Source organism: Anser anser, assembly GCF_964211835.1.
Source record: "Anser anser genome assembly, chromosome: 25".
Taxonomy (NCBI): Eukaryota; Metazoa; Chordata; class Aves; order Anseriformes; family Anatidae; genus Anser; species Anser anser.
The window spans coordinates 1,932,277-1,954,080 of NC_139746.1; the positions used below are offsets into that span (position 1 = coordinate 1,932,277).

The window sequence follows — 21,804 nt, forward strand, 5'->3', positions numbered from 1 at the left end:
GCTGCTCGCCCTCCCCTGCTTCCACCCGAAGCCACACGTGCGTGACCCCAAGCACCAAGGCGTGCACTTCCAAGGGAGCCCCACGCACAGCAGACCTGCGGGGCCAGGCAAATGGTTGGTCCCACGAGAAGAACCCCCAGTCACGACACCCCCCGTGGTTAATCCCTCGATAACCCACCCGTGTGCGCCGGGCCCCTCTCTCTGACGAGCGAAGTACGCTAGGAGACACCCGGAAAGAGCCTGCAAAGTCAATTAGATTTTTTATTAAATATACATCCTCTCTTGGCACAAATCTTAAAATATATAAACATTATATATAACAAAGTGTCTTCACTGCAATAAAATAGAACTCCAGATCCAAGAAAAGCAGTCCAAATTGACGCGCGCACACACACACACACGCCGATGGTGAGGACACGTCCCGACAAAAAGGCATTTAACAGTGTTTGTGCTAAAATATGCATAGACCACACAGGCAGTGAGCAGCGCTGGGAAACCCTGCATCACACGGCGTGCAAGGGGGAGGCAGGGGGAGCAGGAGGAAGCGGCCCCTACAATAAAAAGGCTGTTTTGTAGGATGGCCACCTCCTTTTCTCTGGCCCAGTCTGGTCAGGGAGGGTCCGTGACGTGCCCTGGCTCTCTGCAGAGCCCGAGTACGCGGTCAGACGCTGCACAAAGGGCACAGGAAGGATTGCACGGCCTTGCCTCCCCGCCTGGAACTGGCACCAGACTCGCTCAGGGTCGCCAAAGTGCTTCTGCCCAAAGTTTCCTTTCGTGCCTCACCTGCTTTTGTGTTCGTGACACCACAGAGTGAAGATGACAGTGCTCGAGTCCTTCTCGGTGGAAGGCTACAAAAACAGAAGTACCACAATTCTTCCAGGGAAGGCAGGGAACTGCTCTGGAAGAGCTCTCATCGAGTACCAGTGCTACAGCACGCCACCCATCCCAGGGCTGGCCGTGACTTCGTGCCTCAGGAGGCTGTGATTCCTCTCCCAATCCTCCCACCATGGTCCCGCCAGCACCCAGCCGGTCCTCCCGGGGAACTGGCAGGGAACGCAGGGCAAAGGGGTCTGCAAGAAGCCAGCTCCGGTCCCACCTCTGAACTTTCCTCACCTGGACCCTCCGAGCCTCCAGAAGCGCAAGCTCTCCCCAGGCCGCCGACCCAGCAAGCAGCCACCGTCACAGAGCACAGTGAGCATCACGTGGAGGTACCGACAGAGGGAACGACAAGCAGCATTTCAAGCATGTGGAGAAGGAAAGGCGCTAGACCGGGCAATTAATTCAAGAACCTTTCAAAAAAAACCTCCTGCCCCATTACCCAGTGCCTTTAACTTCTTGCCCCCAAACACAGGCATCCTTGCCGGTGAGCAGGAAACCTCGTCGGGCTGTTTCAGGGATCGCTATCAAAGCTGCCGTTTTGTCATTTTGGATGCATTTCGTTGGACCTGATTTTCTCGAAGTGCTAGTGCAGGACTAAAGGTGCAGAATCAGGAAGAAAGGGAGAACGGACAAGAAAAAATAAGCACGAACGAATGTTTGGCAGTAATGCATTAGAGAAAATTAAGATACGTGAGTTGAAAATAAAAGCAAGGAATCTGAGAAGAGCAAAAGGAAAAAAAAAATCATAATTTGTGGTAGTAAAGTATAAAGTAGTCCTAAAGAAAAGAAGGACTAGAGGATATTCCTGCTAGACTTGTCTTCTTTCTCAGACCTAAAGGCAACAGACCTTCCTTGCCAGCACACCACAGGCACCTTCCCATTCCAAATCACCATGCCCGAAACTCCTCAGGCACTCATTTCAGGCAGCACAGAGGTCTGGAACACGTCACAATTCATGCAAGGATTAAGAGAAGGGAAGAGAACGCTCCGTTTCTCCTCTTCTACATTCAAATCAGATAAAAAAAAAAAAAAAAGCTATTTAAAACAGCCCAAAGCAGTAACACAGTTACTCTTTTGCCCAAGAAACAAAAGCACCAAAACCATTACAGACTGAATTCAGATCTCTCTCTGAATGAGCGCTCAGCCTGTAAAACTTGGAAAACCACGTTTGGCTAAAAGTTCGTTGAATTAAAATCAGGTGCAGCTGCTAATTAAAGAACAGCTTCTCTCAGCTCAGTACTTCCCAGCCTGGCTGTACTTCAGGTCTCGATTCTCAGCTCAGGGTCCTCAGGCTCTAGACGAGCCACCCGCACCGCACTCGTGGCGCAAGGGGGGCGATGCCAGGGCCACCCAGCCAGGAGCTGTCTCCTCCACAGTTTTCCTGTTCATTTAACACATCAGCTGCACTCCTGATGTGGCAGAAGGTACCCCGTGCAAATCCGTCCTCCTGTTCAGTCCCAAACAAGAGGCTAGTCATCCAGTGTAAATCCTTTCTTAGAACCCAGGAGGAATTAAGCCACCTCTGTTGCCACAGGGGTTCAGCAATGCTCAACACCTCCTAAGACAAGGTCTGCTGCACTTGCCGCCGACGACCTACCGTACTGGGAGCAAAGCAGCCTGCTCAAGCTTGGACGCCGCAATTCTGCTCCCTTTCCTGTTCATACAGTACCCGCCAGCTGTGCAGAAAGGGCCGTGCCTCGAACCAGCAGCCTCCAAGCTGAGAGAGAACTTGGCATGGATTGTACTCACAGTCGGACACGCATACACACGTACACACAGTCAACCACTGACTCTCCTCGTTGGTCTGTACCTCACTTTTGCGGTAGGATGCAACTGCCTTCGTGTTTCCTCCCTGGGCCAAACAAGAGAAAGACAAGAGCAGAAGTAATTGGCTTCTCCATTGGAGAAAAGAAATCAGAGCTCTTGCAAAGGACTAAGCCTTTCACACCCAAATGAAGAAAACAGCTGATAATCTTCCATTAACAACGGGAGCGAAAAAACATACAGGTTTCATGGCTACCATCTCTGAAGACTCTTATGACGACACCTAACGTTAATTACAAGGTAAATCAGTGACTGCAGTCAAGTTTCACAAGGGAAATCATCATCTGTGGGCTTAGAGGCAGAAATTACTGAGGTTAATACCCCACCCATCCACAACCATTAAAGTACGATCGACCCCATGTTTTGGGATCAACACGCATGCTAATACTTCAGAATGCTGACTCTCCACCATGACCACAAAATGGAAGCACAGGTGCTCGATTCCTAGGGAAATATTTGGCATTAGAAGCAAGTTCTGCTCCAAAGAACGAGTGCAAAGACAAAAGAAAGGAGAAAGCTATTTCTACCAATTGTGCAATTACCTCCATTCCCATTAATAAAGCCGTGACACAAGGCTCGAACTACAATGACTAAAATATATACACCAGAGAAGAACGGCTTTTAAATTATGCCTTATTTTTCTTTTGTATGTTATCTCCCCTCTACATGAACTATATCAGCTGGAAAGGGATTTTTAATCTTGGCTCGTGGAATCGGATTCGCAGAGAAGTCTAAAGCTTGTTGTGACCTCTCTTGCACTCCAGATTTAATACAGGAATGGAACATAAAACAAAACCACCCTCAAATCTCCATTTCTCTGAAGCCTGACTTGAAATAGAAACAATGAAAGGTACTTTACCATTCATTTTCAAATTGCAACTGGAAATGATTGGCACTATATTTCATTTCTGAGGGGTCAATACTGACTGTGGAGCCCATTCTCCCGAGGACACATTTGGTCCAGAAGAACTCCAGGAACAAAACCAAGTGGGCTCAGGTACGGATTAATGAACGGAGTTGACGCAACCTACACAGCAGGCAAATGACAATAAGGTTGTTCGGAAGCAGGGCCAGCAGCTCGAGGTGACTACCAGGCTGCCCTCAGCAGATACAAACAGCCTTTCAGGGTAGCTAGATCTGCATCACACGTGCATCTTTGAGATGTTTGTTCTTGCAAAACACATAAAGCAGCAACAATAATACTGAAAGATATAACTGCTCGGCATTTAAGTATGTAACAGTTCTTTTTCTCGTCTAGGGCACAGCCTGCCAAATCCCTCAGAAAATGCTGCCTTTAAGACGGTGACAACAATGGAAGGGTTCAGATGGCCCGAAAGCACTACTGCAGTTCAACTCAATCCAGTTTGTGAATCCAGGCACAGCCCCTAGTCAATGACACTGACAAACATAAGAATTTGATTTACAAAACTGCTCAGAACTTTCCTCCCCTGCTGTCTACAGTCTTTGGTAATCTCGGAGGGACACTGCAAGCAAGGGATATTTTATGCAACTCAACCCAGAAATGAAAAGAACATTTGAAAAAGGGCAGCATTTCCAGCCACAGCTCACATTCGACTTCCAGAACAAAAGAAGTGACCCGGACCTGTTAAATCCTGCTGTGTCCTGTTTTACAGAGACCCATGCTTACAGGTCAGAGGAATCTGGAATTCCCTACAGATTAACTGGAATATTGCACTTGGCAGACTGCCTGCAGCTAACACGTGTGCAGTAAGAGCTGCCTACCAGGAGTAGCAGTCACTTCCCAAATTCAGGAGTTCGCTCCAACAGCACCGAGTCCCCTCTCTCATCATCCACCACTTCACCTGCCCACAGAGACCAGGTGAGGAGCCAGCAGCAGCACGTGTTTGTTTGAGAGGCTCCACTCCTGGTATCAAAGAATAAGACAGAAGGATGAGGCAGCTACTCTAGAGGACACAGGTCCGCAGAACGGTAAGAAGAATTTCTTTTAGGAAAGGGTTAGTTTCAGGTTGAGGTTTCCAAACAACACAGAGGCTCGTTAAAGAGAAAAAAAAGGGGGAAAAAAAAACAAAAAACCCACCACCACCACAAAGTGAACAAACAAGAAAGATAAAGTTCTCAGCTGCAGGAGAGCACGTACAAAGTGAGGGAACACTAGCATTGCTCTTTCTACACGTGTTGTACTTTTCTCCAGCCAGGGCTGTGGGGATTAAGCTACTACCTTTCAACATTAGTGCTGTGCTGTAATTTACGGAGAAGGATCTGCGTCAGGTCAAAGGTCGTGAAGCTTATTCCCACTGCAATTGGACCTTTGACCCAATTCATGCTGAGTCCTTTGTACAAGCCACGGATTAGTCCCTCTTCTCTTATAATCTCCTGCATGGTGAGGAGGATGGAACTGTACGTGTGTCCCATAACCCCCGCCGTCTGCATTCGTCGGCGCACCACATCCAGGGGGTAGGAAGCCGACTGGCCAATCAAGCCTGCGCAGGCACCAAACAGAAGCCGCTCCGGAGGGGATGGCTGCGATTTCCCACTGTGATCTGGGAAAGAGAAAGTAGCAGAGGGTGGAAAGCTTCTCATAATAAGCACATGACTAAGGTCAAGTGGGCTGGGAGCCAGAGAGAGGACTGAGCACCAGAGCCCCTGAGATTTCCTTCCCAGTTTGGAGGTTAGCTGATTTGGGATATAACCAAATCCGTTCTGCAGTCAGGACTTGCAGAGGAACAAGGAGGTGCGAGATGGAAATACTACTTTTTTTGCAGCTTGCTTTCTTCAAAAGTCTGGAATTGGCAAGAGGGAGGCACAAGGCATCCTCTGCAAGCATAGAATTTAGCAATTGGCTTCAAAGCCAAGAAAAGGACTTAGACCACTGAATTCAAACACCCCTAATTGGCCAAAAGCCTACACCATTTCATTTGAAAGCAAAGAAAAAGTTGCTTTTACCTGCATGTAGTTTCTTCAGCGTCTCATAGGTGAAGAAGCTAAGCCCGGCATATGGAATCACTCCAAGGATGGTTGGTGTAAATCCTCTATACAACGTCTTCAATCCTTCCTCTCGGGATATTCGGATGAAGACGTGAACAATATTGCTGTACCTAGCACGTGGACACAGGAAAACCAAATCTGCGCTAGTTAGTGCCTGCACATTCGGGTCATATGTCCAACAGGACTTTCTGAAGGATCAACAATTAATTAATTCGGCTCTGAGCTCATCAGACAGCTCAGAAAGGATTTCAGAAGCCTGTTTGCAAATGGAGAAGCCAGTCACAAGCTCTCCTATAGCCCTATCACATTGTGCTATCCTGTCTATTAGAACTCTTCCAGGGGCATTGTGCCAGCTGGCCTCCTAGCAGGCCAACAAATCGGTTTTTCTAGTGAGGTTTTTGAGTCTCCATCTCCTTCCAGTCCCAGAACTAACCAGGGCTCTGGTCATTTCATCAGTGCTCAGACCCACACAGTAAGAGGTTTATTACACCAAAGGCTCCGAGCAAGAAGTGACCCAGAAAATGGGGGGAAAAAAAAAAAGTCATCTGACCTTAAAAGAAAGTTCTGCATTTGTTCATGGTGCTAATACTTGCTTTCATTAGGCACTTACATCTCCTTCGGCGTGACAGCCATTCGAGCACGGACCATATCCAAAGGGTAGGTTAACATGGCAGCCGTTGTGCCTGCCAGAGAGCCAGCAATGAATCGAGGAAAGGGTGTCAGCGCTCTAAAGTAAGGTGAGAGAAAAGACCAAACAGATCACCTGGAGCTGGTAATGCTATGTGGCTTTTCAGCATGGCTCTACTCTGTCAGCTACTGAATCCCTATGCCTGTGTACTGAAGAGAGCTGGGGTGGGATGGGGTGAAGCTGCTGTGGTTTGCCACAGCTATTCAGGACTGAGGCCTTAGAGGACAGTAAGCCTGACTTGGGGGTGTCTCAGACACTACATGCCCAAGAGCAAGAGGCTCAGGCCACATGCACATAGAAAAAGGGCTCAGGTAACAGCACAAGGCTGGATCTCGTTGCTTCTCCTGCAAAGAAAAGCTCTTTGTTTTGCCTGCCCACTCACAGCACAGGGAAGCGCTAACTTAATGTCTAGGCCACTTCTTGCTCATGCCTCTAGAAAATAGGGTCTTCTCACCAGTATCTCCCCTGTGCACGACTAAAGCCTTTTGCTCAGCCCCCTCACAAGCCCTGTTCTGCAAACCTATCACGAGAGAAGCTGGCACAGCTCTGTACCAACAGCTTTCAACTCAGCAAGCCTGCAAACAGCAGAGAAACGTGCTCCCTCCCTACAACCTACGGTCCCACAAACTGCTCCAACTTCCTCTGCAAGGATCAAAGCCATGCTGCATCTTACTTTCCCTGGAAGCCATAATAACTCCCCAGGAGCTGCTTGTACTCTTCGTGCGCGCAGAACTGAATGGCAGCATAAGGAATCACACGGACCATGGTGGCTGAGTTCCCCCGCCAGAGACTCCAGAAGCCTTCATTGAGGTAGGTGCGATAAATCAGCCTGTAGGCTTCCTGCAGGCAACGGATCAAAGGTCAGAGCAGGAGATCATGATAAGAGGAGTCCAAACAATAGAGGGGGAAAAAGGTGACCCTATAGCTTAACCTTTCCAAATCCTCCTTCCCCCCATAACCTCAGTAAGCTGGTATCAGCTGTTTACACTCACAACCCCGACTCCAGAAAGAGACGGCTAAAACCCCTGCTCTAGGGAGACTGAATCAGCTACGTTAGAGCAAAAAAACAAGTGGAGCTCGGAAGACAGAGTTTCACATTCACGACATCTTCATTTTCTCTCTGAGGGCAAAGCAAAGAGCTGGACTGATGATGCACAAACCCACTTTTCAACCCAAATTAATCCTCTTAGCATAAGACAGAAACATTTGGATTACACATATTAGCACAGCACACATGGAACATCTGCAATGCACATGCAACAAAACATCCAGCAAGCCACGACTGCAATCAGCTCCCAGATTCAAGTTTCCTATATATTCTGAAACAATCCCAGTGGTGGCTGAGAGAGAGAAAGCAACCACTAGAGGAGAATTCCTAGCAGAATACAGCTTGGAGCGGAGCCACATTTACTCTAACGTCACAGGTAGAACCTGGAGCACGAATGAGGACTGAGGCCCTTCAGTGCTTGGCACTGGGCAAAAACATTAACAAGAAAGAGTGCTGTCCTCAACAGTATTATAATTATTAAGTATTATATACTGTTTCCAGCCCTCTGTGCTCTTTCACTATGAGTGTTGCTAATAAAACTCAAACAAGGATGTTATATACAAGCAAAAGGTGCTTTCAGGTCTATTGCTACCATTAATTAAACACTTCAGGTCAACAGGAGACAGACACATCACCTCACCTTGGCAGAGAATCTTTTTGAAGACACTAAAAAGAAAAAGTGAGTATTAGGGCTTGCGATCCATTTAGGTTGATCAAAGAAACCGTACAGATACATAAGGAATAAAAATAAAAGCAAAAGAATGAATGCAATAAAAAAATAAAGATTCTTTATAACAAAGAAAAAGGATTTCCCAAATACACTTTAGCAGATGAGTTCATTTTCCCGCCTACTTTTATGGAAATGCTCAGTTTTTCACTTCTTAAAGCATTAAAAGTAGTAAATAACAATTGTAATAAAAAAAAGAAACACCCACAACTGATTTCAGTTGAGCATTTCCATGCACAGGTTCCAGACTAACGCCAGAATCCAGCCAAGAGCGGGTCTGTTTAGCGAGGCTCTACGCAACAATGGTTTCATCCTAACAAAACTCAGATGAATGCTCAGTTTCTTTCCTTGCATCCATTCAAATTGACAGCATCTCTTTAACTATGTAATACACAAGGCATTTGGAAGCAAGATTTGTTTGGCATACGGCAGCTCTGTTTTGTAACATTCCTACTGCAGGAAGAAAACCCAGGCTAAAACCCGAACAGCAACGCTAATGAAACGTGGTTCCAATTAAGTGTCTATTGCAGTTTCTTTCAAACTCCTTTGAGACTTGTAACCTCTCAAGTGTATCAAACAATCACATGCAAATACATTTTCACCACGCTGCTCCTTTATGCAATTCAAACTTTTTTTTAAAAGAACTAAAAACACCTCAATGACCACTTGCAGCTGACTCTGCAACGGAATAAAAATCTTTTCCCCAGCTCCCACAGGAAAATTCTTCACTCTCTCGACCGAGGACCTTCCTAGCTCACACGACCCAAAGATGCTTTCCCTCTTCCCTTTCTGAGGAGAGGGCCTGTAACAAAAACCTCTAGAACAGCAAGAGTAGGAAATCCATTAGATAACAAGAAGTTGGTCAAAACAGGCAATTTTTAGTCATATCCTTTGCAACAAGCTAAATGGGCCAAACCAAACAGGTCTTTTTATAACACTCAGGCCTGTGCATATTAATGGTGATTTACATGGACAGCTGTTGACTCACCCCAATTCTGCAGTTTCCATCTCACCTCTGAGCCTGACATTTCCAACCTTAGATGAACTACGGCGCCTGCTCTGGTGAGAAAGCACAGCACGTCCTCGCTGCTGCACAAGCATCTGGTCGCAGACGCAATCCCAGCCTGCACCCACCCGAGGCTTTAGCTCCCCACAGCTTTAACGCCCTGATCTACATCCCTTCCATTCCAGACCTCGGCCCCTGCTATGCCAAGAACGAAAATCACGTCAAATGAAAGTCAATTTAAAATTAAATCTCATCCAGGGATTAGAGTAAACCTACCCAATTCGTTTAATCTGGGATGGCAACCAGATTTAAAATTCTTGGCCTCACAAAACGTCTGCTGCATAAACCGTCTGCACCTTTCCCCCTGGGACAATCAACGTAGCTGATGGCTCCTGCACTGAAACAGGGAACTGAAAAGAACCCATGATGGGGTTGAACCCCAAGCCCCACTAAATGCATGAGAATTTCCTATTCCCATCAGCTGAATATCATTTTCAGTTACACACTAAGTTTACAGGCTCCAAAAAGCATTTTGTAATACAAAGCTAGGTATGCCAGCCTCATTGTCTCTCGCAGCAGTTCTCGTAATTAACCTCAACTCTAACCAAACCAATTGAGCTGGAATACAATGCAACTCTTACTAGGGAAGACTGCACACATTCGAGCAGGCACAGCCTGGCATCCAGCCTTCAGCAGGAAACTCAAACAGCTCAATTGCATCCTTCCAGTTTCACCACATCCCCTTACACTGCTCCTTTTCCCTCCTGAAATTATTTCTCCAAGTTGAACAAGCACGGAAATGTGAAATGATACCAATAATCCCCTCAAACGCAGCCCTTCCAGTGTCTGTTTATTCTGCACTCCAAAGCTCTGCCTTATGTCACAGAAGGCACACGGCCACCCAATGCTCACAAGCCACAGTCATCTGCCTCCAACCAGCAGTACGTGCACCCGCATTACACTGAAATAGCAAAACCCCTGCTGACTTGGATCCAGGAGCATGGTCCAGATGAACAGCTGATTAACATCTGCAATAATCCTACCAGAAAAAAACAAACAATGGGTTTCCAGACTCGATTCATTGTGGTAATGTCGCTACTCTGTCTGCATCCTGCCAGGTCTCTGCAGGTCGAAGCACTGCAGGACAGGCTGGCCGAACAGGTTTGGTGCTGGTTTGGATTCTGCTAACAATAAAGTAAGAGTATTTTGCAAAAGCCAGCAGGACTTACCTTGAAACATGATTTTCGTCCTATCCAGTGGAGCTACTGCAGTTTTAGCAACAGCACCAGCCAACGCACCAGACATCAGGGAGTTGAGAACCTTCTTTTGCTCCTGGACACCCTGGAACAAAGCATTGTTTAGCGTGACACAGATGATCCTACACAGAAGTTGTAATATTTACCTCCACCCAACGACATGGATGAGCCAAACTCAGGTGTGCGCACCCACATTATCCTGCAATCTAAGTCCTATGAGCAACTCTGTGGTACAGCAACGCCATCGGACACTCATTGCACTGTGTCCCCAGAAATGCATCTGAATTGTTCTGTCACATTGTTTGTAAGAACTTCCCCGTCCCTTCCAGCCCTGTATGGGAATGTTCTCTACCTGCCAACGCAGGTAGGAGTGCTTTTCAAAAAAGCAAAAAAAAAAAATCCTTCTCAACCCTCAACTAAAGAGGTCTCTTTCCTCTGCCAAGGTGCCAAGGACCAAGAATGTTCTTTAGGGCTCTTGCTTTAGCTTCCCTTCAACAGACAAGGACCAGCAGCTGGCCATTTTCAGTTACCCCATTTCTCAGACAAAATCTCTTCATGAAAGACTTGAGACAGCTGAAAATCAATGCCAGGATTTTGGAAATGTCAACATTCCCTTCAAAATGGCAAATTCCAAGCACAATAAATTCCTGGTCAGTTCATTAAGAACAAAGCTCAGTCTTGCCTGCCAAAACGCCAAGTTCCAAGGTCTGCCACCTCTCACAAGCACTGTTTTCTCCTTGTTAAGGATTTCTAAAAGCTAAGTCACTAGCTGCTCATGATTTAGCCATGTACAGAAGTTAAATTTCTCTCTTGCCCTTCTAGTAACACACATTGTCCCCCAGATCCCAGGAATAAAATGAGACAGGCTTCCTACTATGATAAATGGAATGGAAGCATTTCTGTTATTGACATTCCTGCCACAGCTCATATTTATAAAGCAGCTATCTTCTCGTAACACATGGGCAGAAAGCAAGTAAATGACTTGAAATCTAACACCGTGAAGGTTACGGACTGAAAGACAAGTCAAGCCCGGGTTTAAGAATGTTAACTTTTGATATGCTTTGTGTTTTCATAGAGGAGTTAACATTTTTTTTTTTTTATTTTTACCCCCTCAAAATGCTTCCCAGCTAAAAAAGTTAATTTTTATTACAGAAATACATGGTTCAGTTCAATTTTCTGTCCAGTCTCTGCCTGTTGGGCGCCAAATGCAAGGTTAGCCACGCACAGGCAGCGCTGCGTGAACTTCAGCCCAAGTTCTGGCCTCACACCTCTAGCGAGGCGATTCCACACGAGCAGAAACCCTGATCTAAACCAGAGCAAGGTTCACTGCAACTTTCTCTCCCAGTGTTTCTAACAGGGGCCTATGAACAGCAAGAGCAGGAAAGCAATGCTTATGGCTCTCTTCCCAGCTCTGCCACTGAAGACATAACAAGACGTAACCTTGAACAAGGAACACAGCCCTGCCTGCCTGTCAGCTCCGAGCCATGCCCAGCCTCTTCCCAGCGGGCTGGAGCCGCTTGGCTGTCCTCAGAGAAAGCCCAGTGACACATTACGGGGCTTGTACACACCCTGCGGCTCTTTCAGGACTCCGCAGCTCAAATCTCATTGAGATCCTTCCTTTAGAGCAGCCACCCAGCTCTCCTCTCAGCCCCACTGCGTGCATCCCCAAACCCCCTGCTCTTACCTCTGAAGGAAGATGAGTTGACGCAACGGGCTCCACATCCTGCCGTTTGAAATCCACTTGACCTTCTCTCACACCATTACCCATACCAGTTGCACTTACAAGCGGGCAGGAGACCTACGGCTCCTACGTTGAAAACAAGAACAAAGCAAGCGTTAGCGTCAGAAGCAGCGAATACCCCCGTAATAAGAAAACCTGGGCAGGAAGGAAGGGTGACTGACTCACGGGGCCATTTTCAGCAGGAAAACCCCAGTCCCAAGCTCCCAGAAGAGCCTTCCTTAGAGGTGCAAGGACATGTGCGAGGGGGACTGGGGGAGGAAGGTGCTTCGGTGCTATCTAAGAACCGTGCCATTGATCACATTCGCTCTTTTCACTCCCTAAGGAACTCAGCTGCAAGTTTCAAAATCAAACGCACAGTTTCTAGGAGCAAAGAAACAGACCCCGTTCTGCCCTCTTCCACTGCTCACAGGGAGGATTTTGGTCGCTGCCCATTCTGCCTGCTCTGGATCATTCAGATATTGGAGAAGACATACTGAAATTTAAAACCCGGGCCTGGAAAATGGAAGAAGTCGTCACCGCAGTCCGTCCAGAAAGCCTGCCGTAAGCAACTGGAGGTTATTTTAAGGAACAGATAGCTCCAATGCCTCACACGTGCCATAAGGGCTATTTTGATGACAGTGCCGATGTGACTGAGAGCAGCACGGCGGTGACTTCAGAACTCCTTTTCTCCCAGCTGCAGTGCACGTGTGCTCGTAGCCAGTGAGGCCGCGTGGCTTGCACAGATGTTCCTCGCTGCGAAACAAGCTCTCGTTTGTCCCGGGAAAGGAAAGGTCAGTCTAACCTTAGCTGCAGAGCATAAATGCAGAGAGAGCTTCTATTTAAAGTATTAGCACTTCGGCATCTGGCTTTCTAGCATTTCTGCTTTTTTGATGCAAGTTTTCATCCTGAGTTAGGCAGAAAGGAAAGGGCTAAAGCCCGAAAAACTTGAGCTGGCACAGAAAGCCAGCCTCCCCGTTTTGAATCTGTTCACAAACGGGGCGTAACTACAAAGATCAGTTTTCTAAGCGACGAGACCGCTCCAACAGCCCCTTTTCCCCCATCTTTAGCCTCCTTTCAAGGAATGCGCTATTAGGAAATCTCAATTCCCCGACTGCTCCCCGGTTCTAGCACAGCCTCCTTGCAACCTCCAGCAAGTTGCTTCATCTCTGCCCCGTCTGATGCCTAGGAAACCCGAGGCACAACAGCTTGCTTACTTGGAAAGGCCGTCTCAAGACCTTTTTTTTTTTTCTCCTTTCCTTTTTAACAATCTCGAGACGTTATATGCTTGTCAGCACCTTTCATACTTGCTGACCTATTTTTCCCCCCCCACACACACATCGCTCTCATAAATTAGTGCCAGACTTCACTTTCAAAACCCCTCGGTTGCAGCGGAGATATTAACGGAAAGCCAGAGCCAGATCAGCTCTGTCTGTATTCGTGCATGACCAATTTGTGATGATGAAGCTAGGCATGACCCACGCGCTCACTCCAAGGGAGGACAAACACGCCTGGGTATCTTTAATAGCAGACATCACTTGCTAGAGCTCTGGGAAGACACTTATCAGCGTGCTTACAACTCCTGAGGGTGTTTTCAAAAAGAGGAGCTCTCAGGATGCTGCTCAGAGAGTAATAACTCAAGGCTTTAATGAAAGATAACATCTGATAGTCCGAAGCACGACCTAAACGGCATTGCCATTTGCACCTGAAGAGTTCTATCACGGACGCCTGCTCACATCAGGCTGTGAACTAAAATTCCTGTAAGGCTCAGGACCGAAGATGATTTGTAGCACTGCAGAAAAAAGCACTTCATTAAATTATTTCGAAGAACACAGTCTGTTGATTATTCCTAATTACTGTCTCTGCTTATTTCCTTTCCTTCTCATCTCACGTACCTGGAAAATTTATTGTGAAGTGATGTCTTTCAGCAAAAGCCTGAGAGAAATCACAGGCAGAGATATTATCCCCAGCTATTTCAAAAAAAAAGAAATGTAGGTCACAATATCAGATTTATCTCTACCAAAAATAAACCCACAAAAATAGAACTCATGCTAAAGAGCTTAGGAATGCAATCTACAACTTTGTTTTAAAATGTGATTTTGGAAGATGATTGAGAAAGATGACTAAAAGGAAATCTCAAATACTAAGCTGCTATTATGAGGCCTGGACCTATTTTAGAACATGCACGTCCGTAAAGATGATATCCATTTACTCGACAATATTCTCTTTGATACTCTTCAGAGCTGCTCTGTTCTTTATTTTTAGCGCCTGATGCCCTGATTTACAAACACCTGTCTATATGCTCAGTTTTACACATTAAAACTGCCCACGTGCTCTACAGGAATATAAGCCCTAAACTCGCAGAGCCTTAAATGCAAAAGCACAAAAGCAGTATTTATTACTTGTAGTCCCATTTGCTTGCTGCAAAGCAACACAGTATTTTATTTTGGAGTTGGGTTGGATTCTGACTTTGTTATTAACCAAATCCTGGCTGTTATGACTAATGATGCACATCAGAGACAGAGAATAGAGCTCTGCTTTTAAGTTTCACTGTGAATCTGTAGGGCCCAGCCAACAGAAACCAGACACTATCTTGCATATATATATATACACATATATACGTATATATATCAGGCTCCTTCATTAAGTAATCCACGGAAACCCAATCCGGAGCAGCTGGACATTTTTAAGATCTTTGTATTTTGTATAGACCCATACGCAGCCATTACTTACACTTCCAAAGCCACGGGAAACGAGAAAAAATAGCTGCAGATCAGGTTGGCTTTTCATACCACGCTTCTGTGTTATTTATATTGTAGTTACACGAGTCTGTGTCACATATCTGTAGCCAGACTCCTCATACAAGCTGTAGAGCGAAGCATTCCCCTAAAGAACGCATAATCAGAAAGGAAAACTGCTGGCGAATGCAGGTTCAAGAGTTAAAGAGGTTTCATGAGTAACATACACCTTGTTTTTACAACAAAGCTCACGAGAGTTTATTGAAAGCACAAAGCACTTACTCTGGCATCCAGCTTTAACTCCACCAGAAAACACTGCCTGTAACTCAGCCGTGCTGACTCGCAGGCACAGATTAAAGCTTATTTACCAAGTTGCAAAAGAGGAAAGCTCAAGCCCTCCCTTCTGGCGGCGGCACCTGAGACAAGCCGACGAACTTTGCTGCCATGGACTCTTTCCCGATTGTCCTTCGAGCCTCGGGACTCTTTCTAGAGACACTGCCCGGACCCTGGCAATTGCAGGAGCAGCTGTGTGCTAAAACAAGTTCCATTCTCTGCATACCACGAGACGCACAGAATATGCTCTGCACATTAAAAACCGGAGCATTGTTAGCCTTCCCTTCCCATTCTCCCAGCTCTCTCTAGCGGCACTTAATGAATACCTGAACAAGTTCAATCAAGCTGTCAAATTGACTCGCTGACAAGTTAGACGTTCTACTTTTCTTGGTGGTGATTCTGATTAAAAGGACAGGCGAGACAGAATCGAGTTATTCAGATGATAAAAGCAACCTACTAGGAAGAATGTCTTACAGGCAGGTGCCAGTTCATCGCCCAAAGCAGGGGGGGATTCGGAGAAAAACAACTCCAGCTCTCCAAGTCACTTGTGAATCCAATCATGTTCGAATGAAATAGCTACAACAGCGTCATATTTGAAATTACACAGCCTTCAGATAATTAGTTTCTCATCAGAAGAGCAAAGGCGCTTCAGAGACCAGCATCACAACCAAGGATCAAGCCCAAGTTCTCCAGGTAGGGCGTTCAAAATTAAGATCACGTCGCTAAAGAGAAGGTTTGCAGCTCATCGTGCACTCACCTATTTCACAATTAAACCTTATTTAGAAGTCGGACTTCACGTCACTACAACACGACCAGCCCCAAATCCCTCCTTTACGTGTTTTGCCAGGTAGGCACGCGCGTTCCTGCAGCAGGTCAGCCCCAAAAACCTGCAGGAAGAGCAGGCAGAGGAAGGTGCAGGGCCGGGCTTTGCACCAAACTCACAGCTGGCCGGGAGGACGTCGTGCTTCTCATCCTCTCCATGGTGCTCCCGTTCCGCCAGCACCTTTGGCAGACCTGAAACTACCTGTTTATAGCAAAATGCCTTAACCGCAAGAGCAGCCCCAGTCATTACGGTTTTCACAGTAGTACGCAGGCAGAAAACAGCAGAAGTCTGGGCACCCGGCCCAGAGACTGGCTGGCAACGTGTCATTACCAAAAAAACATGTTTGTCTGCTACTCCCCGGTGGAATTTAGACCTGTCACAAAACACTAAGATTTCTGAAAGAATGTCATCTATCCAGCAAGAACAGCAGATAGATTGCAAAGCAAACAGTCATCACCGGCAGCTATCTGAATGCCAACGGCTGCTATTTTCTAAGAAATGTTTGCTTTTCCCTCAGACAACCCCAGCAGCAATTACAAGAGGAGTTCAGAGCGTTGGACGTGGGAGTGCCCTGACAGCCAGGTAAAGGTAAAACCACACCACTTCAGCAGCCGAGAGCTGCTATGACTGTGCCACACGAAATGCACCCCATTCACGAGGCAGGCAGAAGAACCTCAGCCCTGCTACCCACTTCTCTCCAATTGCCACCAAAAATGCAGACTTATCTGCTCCTGAGGACAGAAAGCGAGCAGCACCCAGGAGCTCGCAGCATTTTTTTTATTCACCGACTGGGAGTTGCGAGCAGACAGCTTGCGATGCAGGAGGATTACGGCAGCCCTGGCAGCAGGTTCCTGCCATTAAAACGTGAAGAGTAAAAAGGGATCTCTGCAACCATCGCATCCACGTGGCTTCCAGCCCGGAGCTCTTCACAAGTTTACCAGCACAGAGTGCATCAAGCATCCCAGAAAAGGACCTGCAACGCACGTGGACTTAGGAATGACACAAAAACGAGACAAGTTTTGCATCAAACCAAATAAATTCAAACCAGATAAATTCAAATTGAAGTACTTCATTGCCTATAGCATAACGAAGACAGTTACTTCAGGTTTCCACTTGCTTATACTTCCTAAAGACCTAGTAATAACAGGAGGATTTCTGCTCTGCCTCTGACACACGAACATTCAAACCTCTCTTACACGTGGTTCGCCGGACGATGTCCTCCTCGAGAAGGAGCACACCGATTGCTGTGGACTGCACGGCACCCGTCGCACTGCCAGCTCACAGGCACTGCACGAGCCCGACGTCACAGCCGAAGCACCGAATCGTAGGGGTTGGAGGGGACCTCAAGAGATCACCGGGTGCAACCCCCCCGCCAAAGCTCACCTCTGGGGCAGCGCACTGATCAGCTCCACGCAGGTAAAGCCACTGGGATGACTCCTCAGACATGTCAGCTTCTCGCATTACTCCAGAGCTATCCAGTTCCTTAGTTTTCCTTTTTTATCGCGTTGTTAACGCCACTTGATAAAAGCATATAATTAAATCGGGGGAAAAAAAAGAAAACCGAGAGGGTTCCCGCAGAAACCTTCACACGTTTTTCCCAGGCAGGCTGAAGTTAAACAGTGCCCAGGGAAGTCACTCAATTAGGTTGCCTTCAATTGTTAAACTGAGCAATTGAGCCTGACAGAGAAAGAGACGTGGTAAGAGCTGAGATTACTGCAGCCTTAAATTCACCCTTGGAGCAAAAGCATCTCAGAAAAATCACAGAAAAAAGGGCTGGAACGCTCAGAAGAGGGGGATGAACTATAACTAGACGGCCCCCTGAGGTCCATCTTTGCCTTCCAGTTTGATTAAGCCATTAAAAATCAAAACCAGATATGCCCTGCAGACTCAGCTCTCTTCAGTCACATTCATCTTGCAGTTGCATATAAATCTGATCCCAAAACATTAGCTCCGAGTAGTCCGTTGCATTTTTCCTTTACAGAAAGGCCTGTACAGAAACTGTCAGCATAACTTTAAAGAATCATTGACAATCTAATTAAAAGACTGACTAAAGGATAGTATCTGGAAGTGTTTAATTTTTCACATGCTTTCTTAGCTCCAAAGTACAAAACGAACGCTCCTCCTCCCTCCCTCAGCCAGAGAGGACTCAAAGCTGCCAGTAAAACAGGATGAAGATGCAAATTCTTCGCATGGTTTTAGATTACCTGACTTCAGGCAGTCGCTGAACACTGAGAAGCAACATCTAAACCTCTGCTAGCGAGGGCGGCTTGGCTATTCACAGGAGTCTAAGAGATTCGCGTCTTGAACTAAGCTTGGAACAGAATGCATGAGCCACGAACAGAGAAAATCTTGGCAAGAAAAAACAGTGCCTCATTCTTCGGTTTGTAAGAGGCAACTGTTGCTGGGAACACCTCGACAATGCTCTCCACAGCCAAAAACCCGAAGGCCAGCTCTTATCTGCAAGGCAGACAACCGCTTTATCTGCAGGGGACCGAATGGCTGAGGCCTTCTGCTGAATCCACTCCTTTTGTCAGGCAGGGATCGCCTCCCTTTAGAAACAGAAGGCAGGAAACAAACAAATAAAACAGGCACACGAGGTCCCAAAGCGCCAGATCCCAGCAGAGTCAAAATTTCTGAACTCAAACTGAGGTTATTTGAAACACAAGCAACAAAATGAGCAATCTTTGCCAGGAACTATTTCAATACAGTAACTGATAATTACAGTCTCCGCTCTAAAATCCTGATGTTTTAAAACACACGTGGAAAACAGAACGAACTAACGTCTTCCATCATTAAGAAGAAGCCACAAGCGTCCCAAGCAGGTGACATTTGCTAACCTCAACGCTTTCCACATCGCCTATCGGAGTCATGCCAGGCCACGAGTCCCACCCCGCTGTTGCAGTCACCTCTTGCATACAAGCAGTTGAGGCAGAGCCGAGCATCCCTCTGCTCAGGGCGCTGCACATTTCGATTGAGGTTGTTAGCCTCGCAGCACTAACCCTCCCACGACACCGACACACCTTCATCATTAATTGCTCAACAGCAAGGAGGAGCAGATTTAAAGTGTAACTAGAGAGCAGAGCAGTCCTCCAGCACTCGTTTTTTCTTGTGACCCGGAGTAAGTTGTTGGCATTTCAGCTCGCCTCTCCGTAACAAGTAATCTCCCCTCATAAGGCGGTCACCAGGAAGATTTATATAGCGTCTGGAAAATGGAAAACACCGCGGTGGGAAGTACTGGCACCGGTTTCACGTAAGGAAGGTGTAAACCTAAATGCACCTTCATGCAACGAACAGCAAAGTCGCTCGAAGAAAGTCCTTCCTGGGTCCTGAGCTTTTTTTCTGACAGCAAACCTGCCTGACCTGTACCGAGCCCATCCGCTTCATCAGGTAACCACGCACCCAAGGCCGCAGCGGTGCCCGCCTCGCATTTTACGCGACCTCTCCAAACAAAGGTTCATTTGGGTAAACATACCCAAAAACGCGCGTTCTCGGCTGGGCCCGCCTGAGCCAACGCACAAGCTACAGCTGCAGGTCAAGCAAAAAGAGATGACTGCAGCTCCTGACTCACCCCACGGCGCTATCGGGAGCTGAAATTCCCCTGCCTGAAGCAATCACTGGGGCCAGAGAGTTCCTGCTGAAATCCAACACCAAGGACAGTCCCGTCCCGTCCCCCTCCACGGCAGCTCTCTCCCAGACCAGCCTTCAGAGGTCCTAAATGATGATTTTAACTTGCGTTCAATATTCACAGACCTAGCGGGATGTAGGTAAAGATGCTCAGAGTTAGCCAGAACCCAGCCCTGGCTTTCTGGACACCCAACCCTAGGATTATTTTTAAGCACGCTCAGCCACAGGTTGTTGGTGTGCCTCCACCGACCCGCTGGTACCCTTATTACTTGGTCTCCCTTCCCGCAGCTGTTTTGCAACACCCACAGACGTCTCTCCTGTTCCTTTACGCACGCCCTTCTCCCAAAACCAGCGGCGCTTAAAAACCAGAATGTTTTCCCACACTCTAAATCCGCCAAACCACACGCAAAAACACGTCGCGAAAAGCACACAGCGTCCAGAAAAAGCTCTGCACTCAACGTGCGCGAAGCACGGGAATCCAACCAAAAAGAGCCAAGTGACGGCGGGCTCCAAACCCTCCGTAAATTCCCAGCCAGCGGGAAGGGGACAGCCAGGCAAACCCAACCACAGCTCCACCTCCTGCAACCTTCACGGGAACGCAGGTTTTAGGTCAATCAAGCGATGGGGGAACCAGGCGCCGCGCTGGTGGTGCAGCAGGTCACGCCGTAACGACGCCACCACTTCCAGCGTCGGCCACGGGTCTTCTCGCCTTCCAGCTTCACCCAACCCCAGCCGTGCCTCCCATCCCCAAACGTGAAGGAAAGTCCCCCCCGACGGGGGAAAATCGCCCCGCTCTGCAACTCCTGGCTTACGCTGGAGCGGGATAAAAGCGAGAAGGCGCCGAGGTCCGCGTTTATCGCCTCCTGTGCCCTGCGACATCCACCCCACAGGGGAAGCACCTGGCGCTATCGGCTCCGCACCTGCTCGAGAGGGGCAGAAAGCCCCACACCGACCTTTTTTTTTTTCACATCCAAGGGCGCAGCTGGAGACGCGAGCGTGCCCTCCCGAGCCCGGCTTCCACCCAAGGGCTTCGAAGGAGAAGCGGAGCCTGCGAGGAGCTCGCCTCAGGCACCCGCCTGGCACCGGGGGGGGGGCAACGAAGGGCAATGGGGGGGGGGATAACGGGACTGGGGGGAGGTAATGGGGCCGGGGGGTAATAGGGCAAGGGGGTAACGGGGCCGGGAAGGGAGGGGGTAGAAGGGTGAGGGGGTAACGGGGCCGGCCCCGCAGCCCCCCCAGGATCCCCTCAGCCCCCCGGGGGCCCCCTCAGCCCCCCCGGCCCCCCGCAGCCCCTCGGGGACCCCCTCACGCCGCAGGACGGCCGCAGCCCCCCCCCGTCCCCACTGGGCGGAGAAGCGGCGAAACCCAAGCGGCGTCCCCCCGGCCCTGCCCGGGCCTCGAGGCCGCGGAGCCGGGCGGACAAGGCCCGTCCGGGACCCGTCCGCGGGGTGCGGGGGCCCCGCTGCCGGCCCGCACTCACCGGGGCTCGGCTCCGCTCCGCGCTCTGCTCCCGGCCGCCAGGCCTCCTCCCCCCGCCCACCCCCCGGCAGGGCTTCAGGAGGAGGCGGGGCCTTTGCAGCCTGGCAGCCAATCAGCGCCGAGGGGCCGAGGTGCCGCGCGAGCCGAGCGGCCGAGAGGCGGCTGACGGGCGCGGCGGAAGGCCAATGGGAGACGGGCTGCCTCGGGCTGCGGGTGGAGGGGCGTGGCGCGGGTCCCGGCGCAGAACGCGCGCAGGTGGCGGCGCAGAACGCGCGCAGGTAGCGCGCAAAAAGCGCGCAGGGCGCCCGGGAGCCGCTGGGAGCGGTTTGAGGGGCCTGGGGTGGGCAGGATGGGCCCCGGCTGCCCCCCGTCCTGCCCGGCCCCCAGTCCTGCGGGGCAGCGCAGTGCCTCACCCCCCCCCCAAGTCCCCGGGGGCAGCGCCGCTTCTCTGCCCTCCCAAGGTCAGAAGGAGCCGGGCTGGGTCAGACACGCTCCCCAAAACGATCGGCCTCGCCCTCCTGCACCAGGCGCTCGCAGCACTTTGGGGAGCTCTGGGGATCTTCGTCAGCTCTTCTCGCAGCTCTGGGGTGCCTTCACCCAGGCGTCTGGGCTACGAGGGCAGAGAAGTGCATCTACACAGCGAGTTTTTTGCACAGCAGGAACAGAGGAGGCCCAGGCAGCCTCTCCTCGCACAC

General features: G+C 48.9%; 1 protein-coding gene across 2 annotated transcripts; it reads right to left on the reverse strand.

The window, feature by feature from the left end:
• Nucleotides 1–245: 245 nt before the first annotated feature.
• SLC25A42 (solute carrier family 25 member 42) lies at nt 246–21,263 on the reverse strand. 2 transcript variants are annotated; one of them, XM_083811186.1, is made up of 8 exons: nt 21,111–21,262; nt 12,080–12,202; nt 10,369–10,480; nt 8,047–8,072; nt 7,032–7,198; nt 6,281–6,397; nt 5,629–5,780; nt 246–5,225 (listed from the first exon to the last, which is right to left on the reverse strand). In XM_083811186.1, the coding sequence occupies exons 2-8, from the start codon at nt 12,161–12,163 to the stop codon at nt 4,900–4,902; spliced, it is 984 nt and encodes a 327-aa protein (XP_083667312.1). In that variant the 5' UTR covers nt 12,164–12,202; nt 21,111–21,262; the 3' UTR covers nt 246–4,899. The 2 variants fall into 2 exon arrangements, with proteins under 2 accessions (XP_083667312.1, XP_083667313.1); XM_083811187.1 differs by lacking the exon at nt 6,281–6,397 and having other exon boundaries at nt 21,111–21,263.
• Nucleotides 21,264–21,804: the final 541 nt, after the last annotated feature.

What these genes read in the sequence shown, in the direction of transcription:
- SLC25A42 (XM_083811186.1), bottom strand. Translation starts at nt 12,163, where the DNA reads ATGGGTAATGGTGTGAGAGAAGGTCAAGTGGATTTCAAACGGCAGGAT. An exon ending in CAACTCATCTTCCTTCAGAG is followed by an intron (nt 10,481 to 12,079) that starts GTAAGAGCAGGG and finishes GCTTTGTTCCAG; the next exon opens with GGTGTCCAGGAGCAAAAGAA. An exon ending in GACGAAAATCATGTTTCAAG is followed by an intron (nt 8,073 to 10,368) that starts GTAAGTCCTGCT and finishes TTTTCTTTTTAG; the next exon opens with TGTCTTCAAAAAGATTCTCT.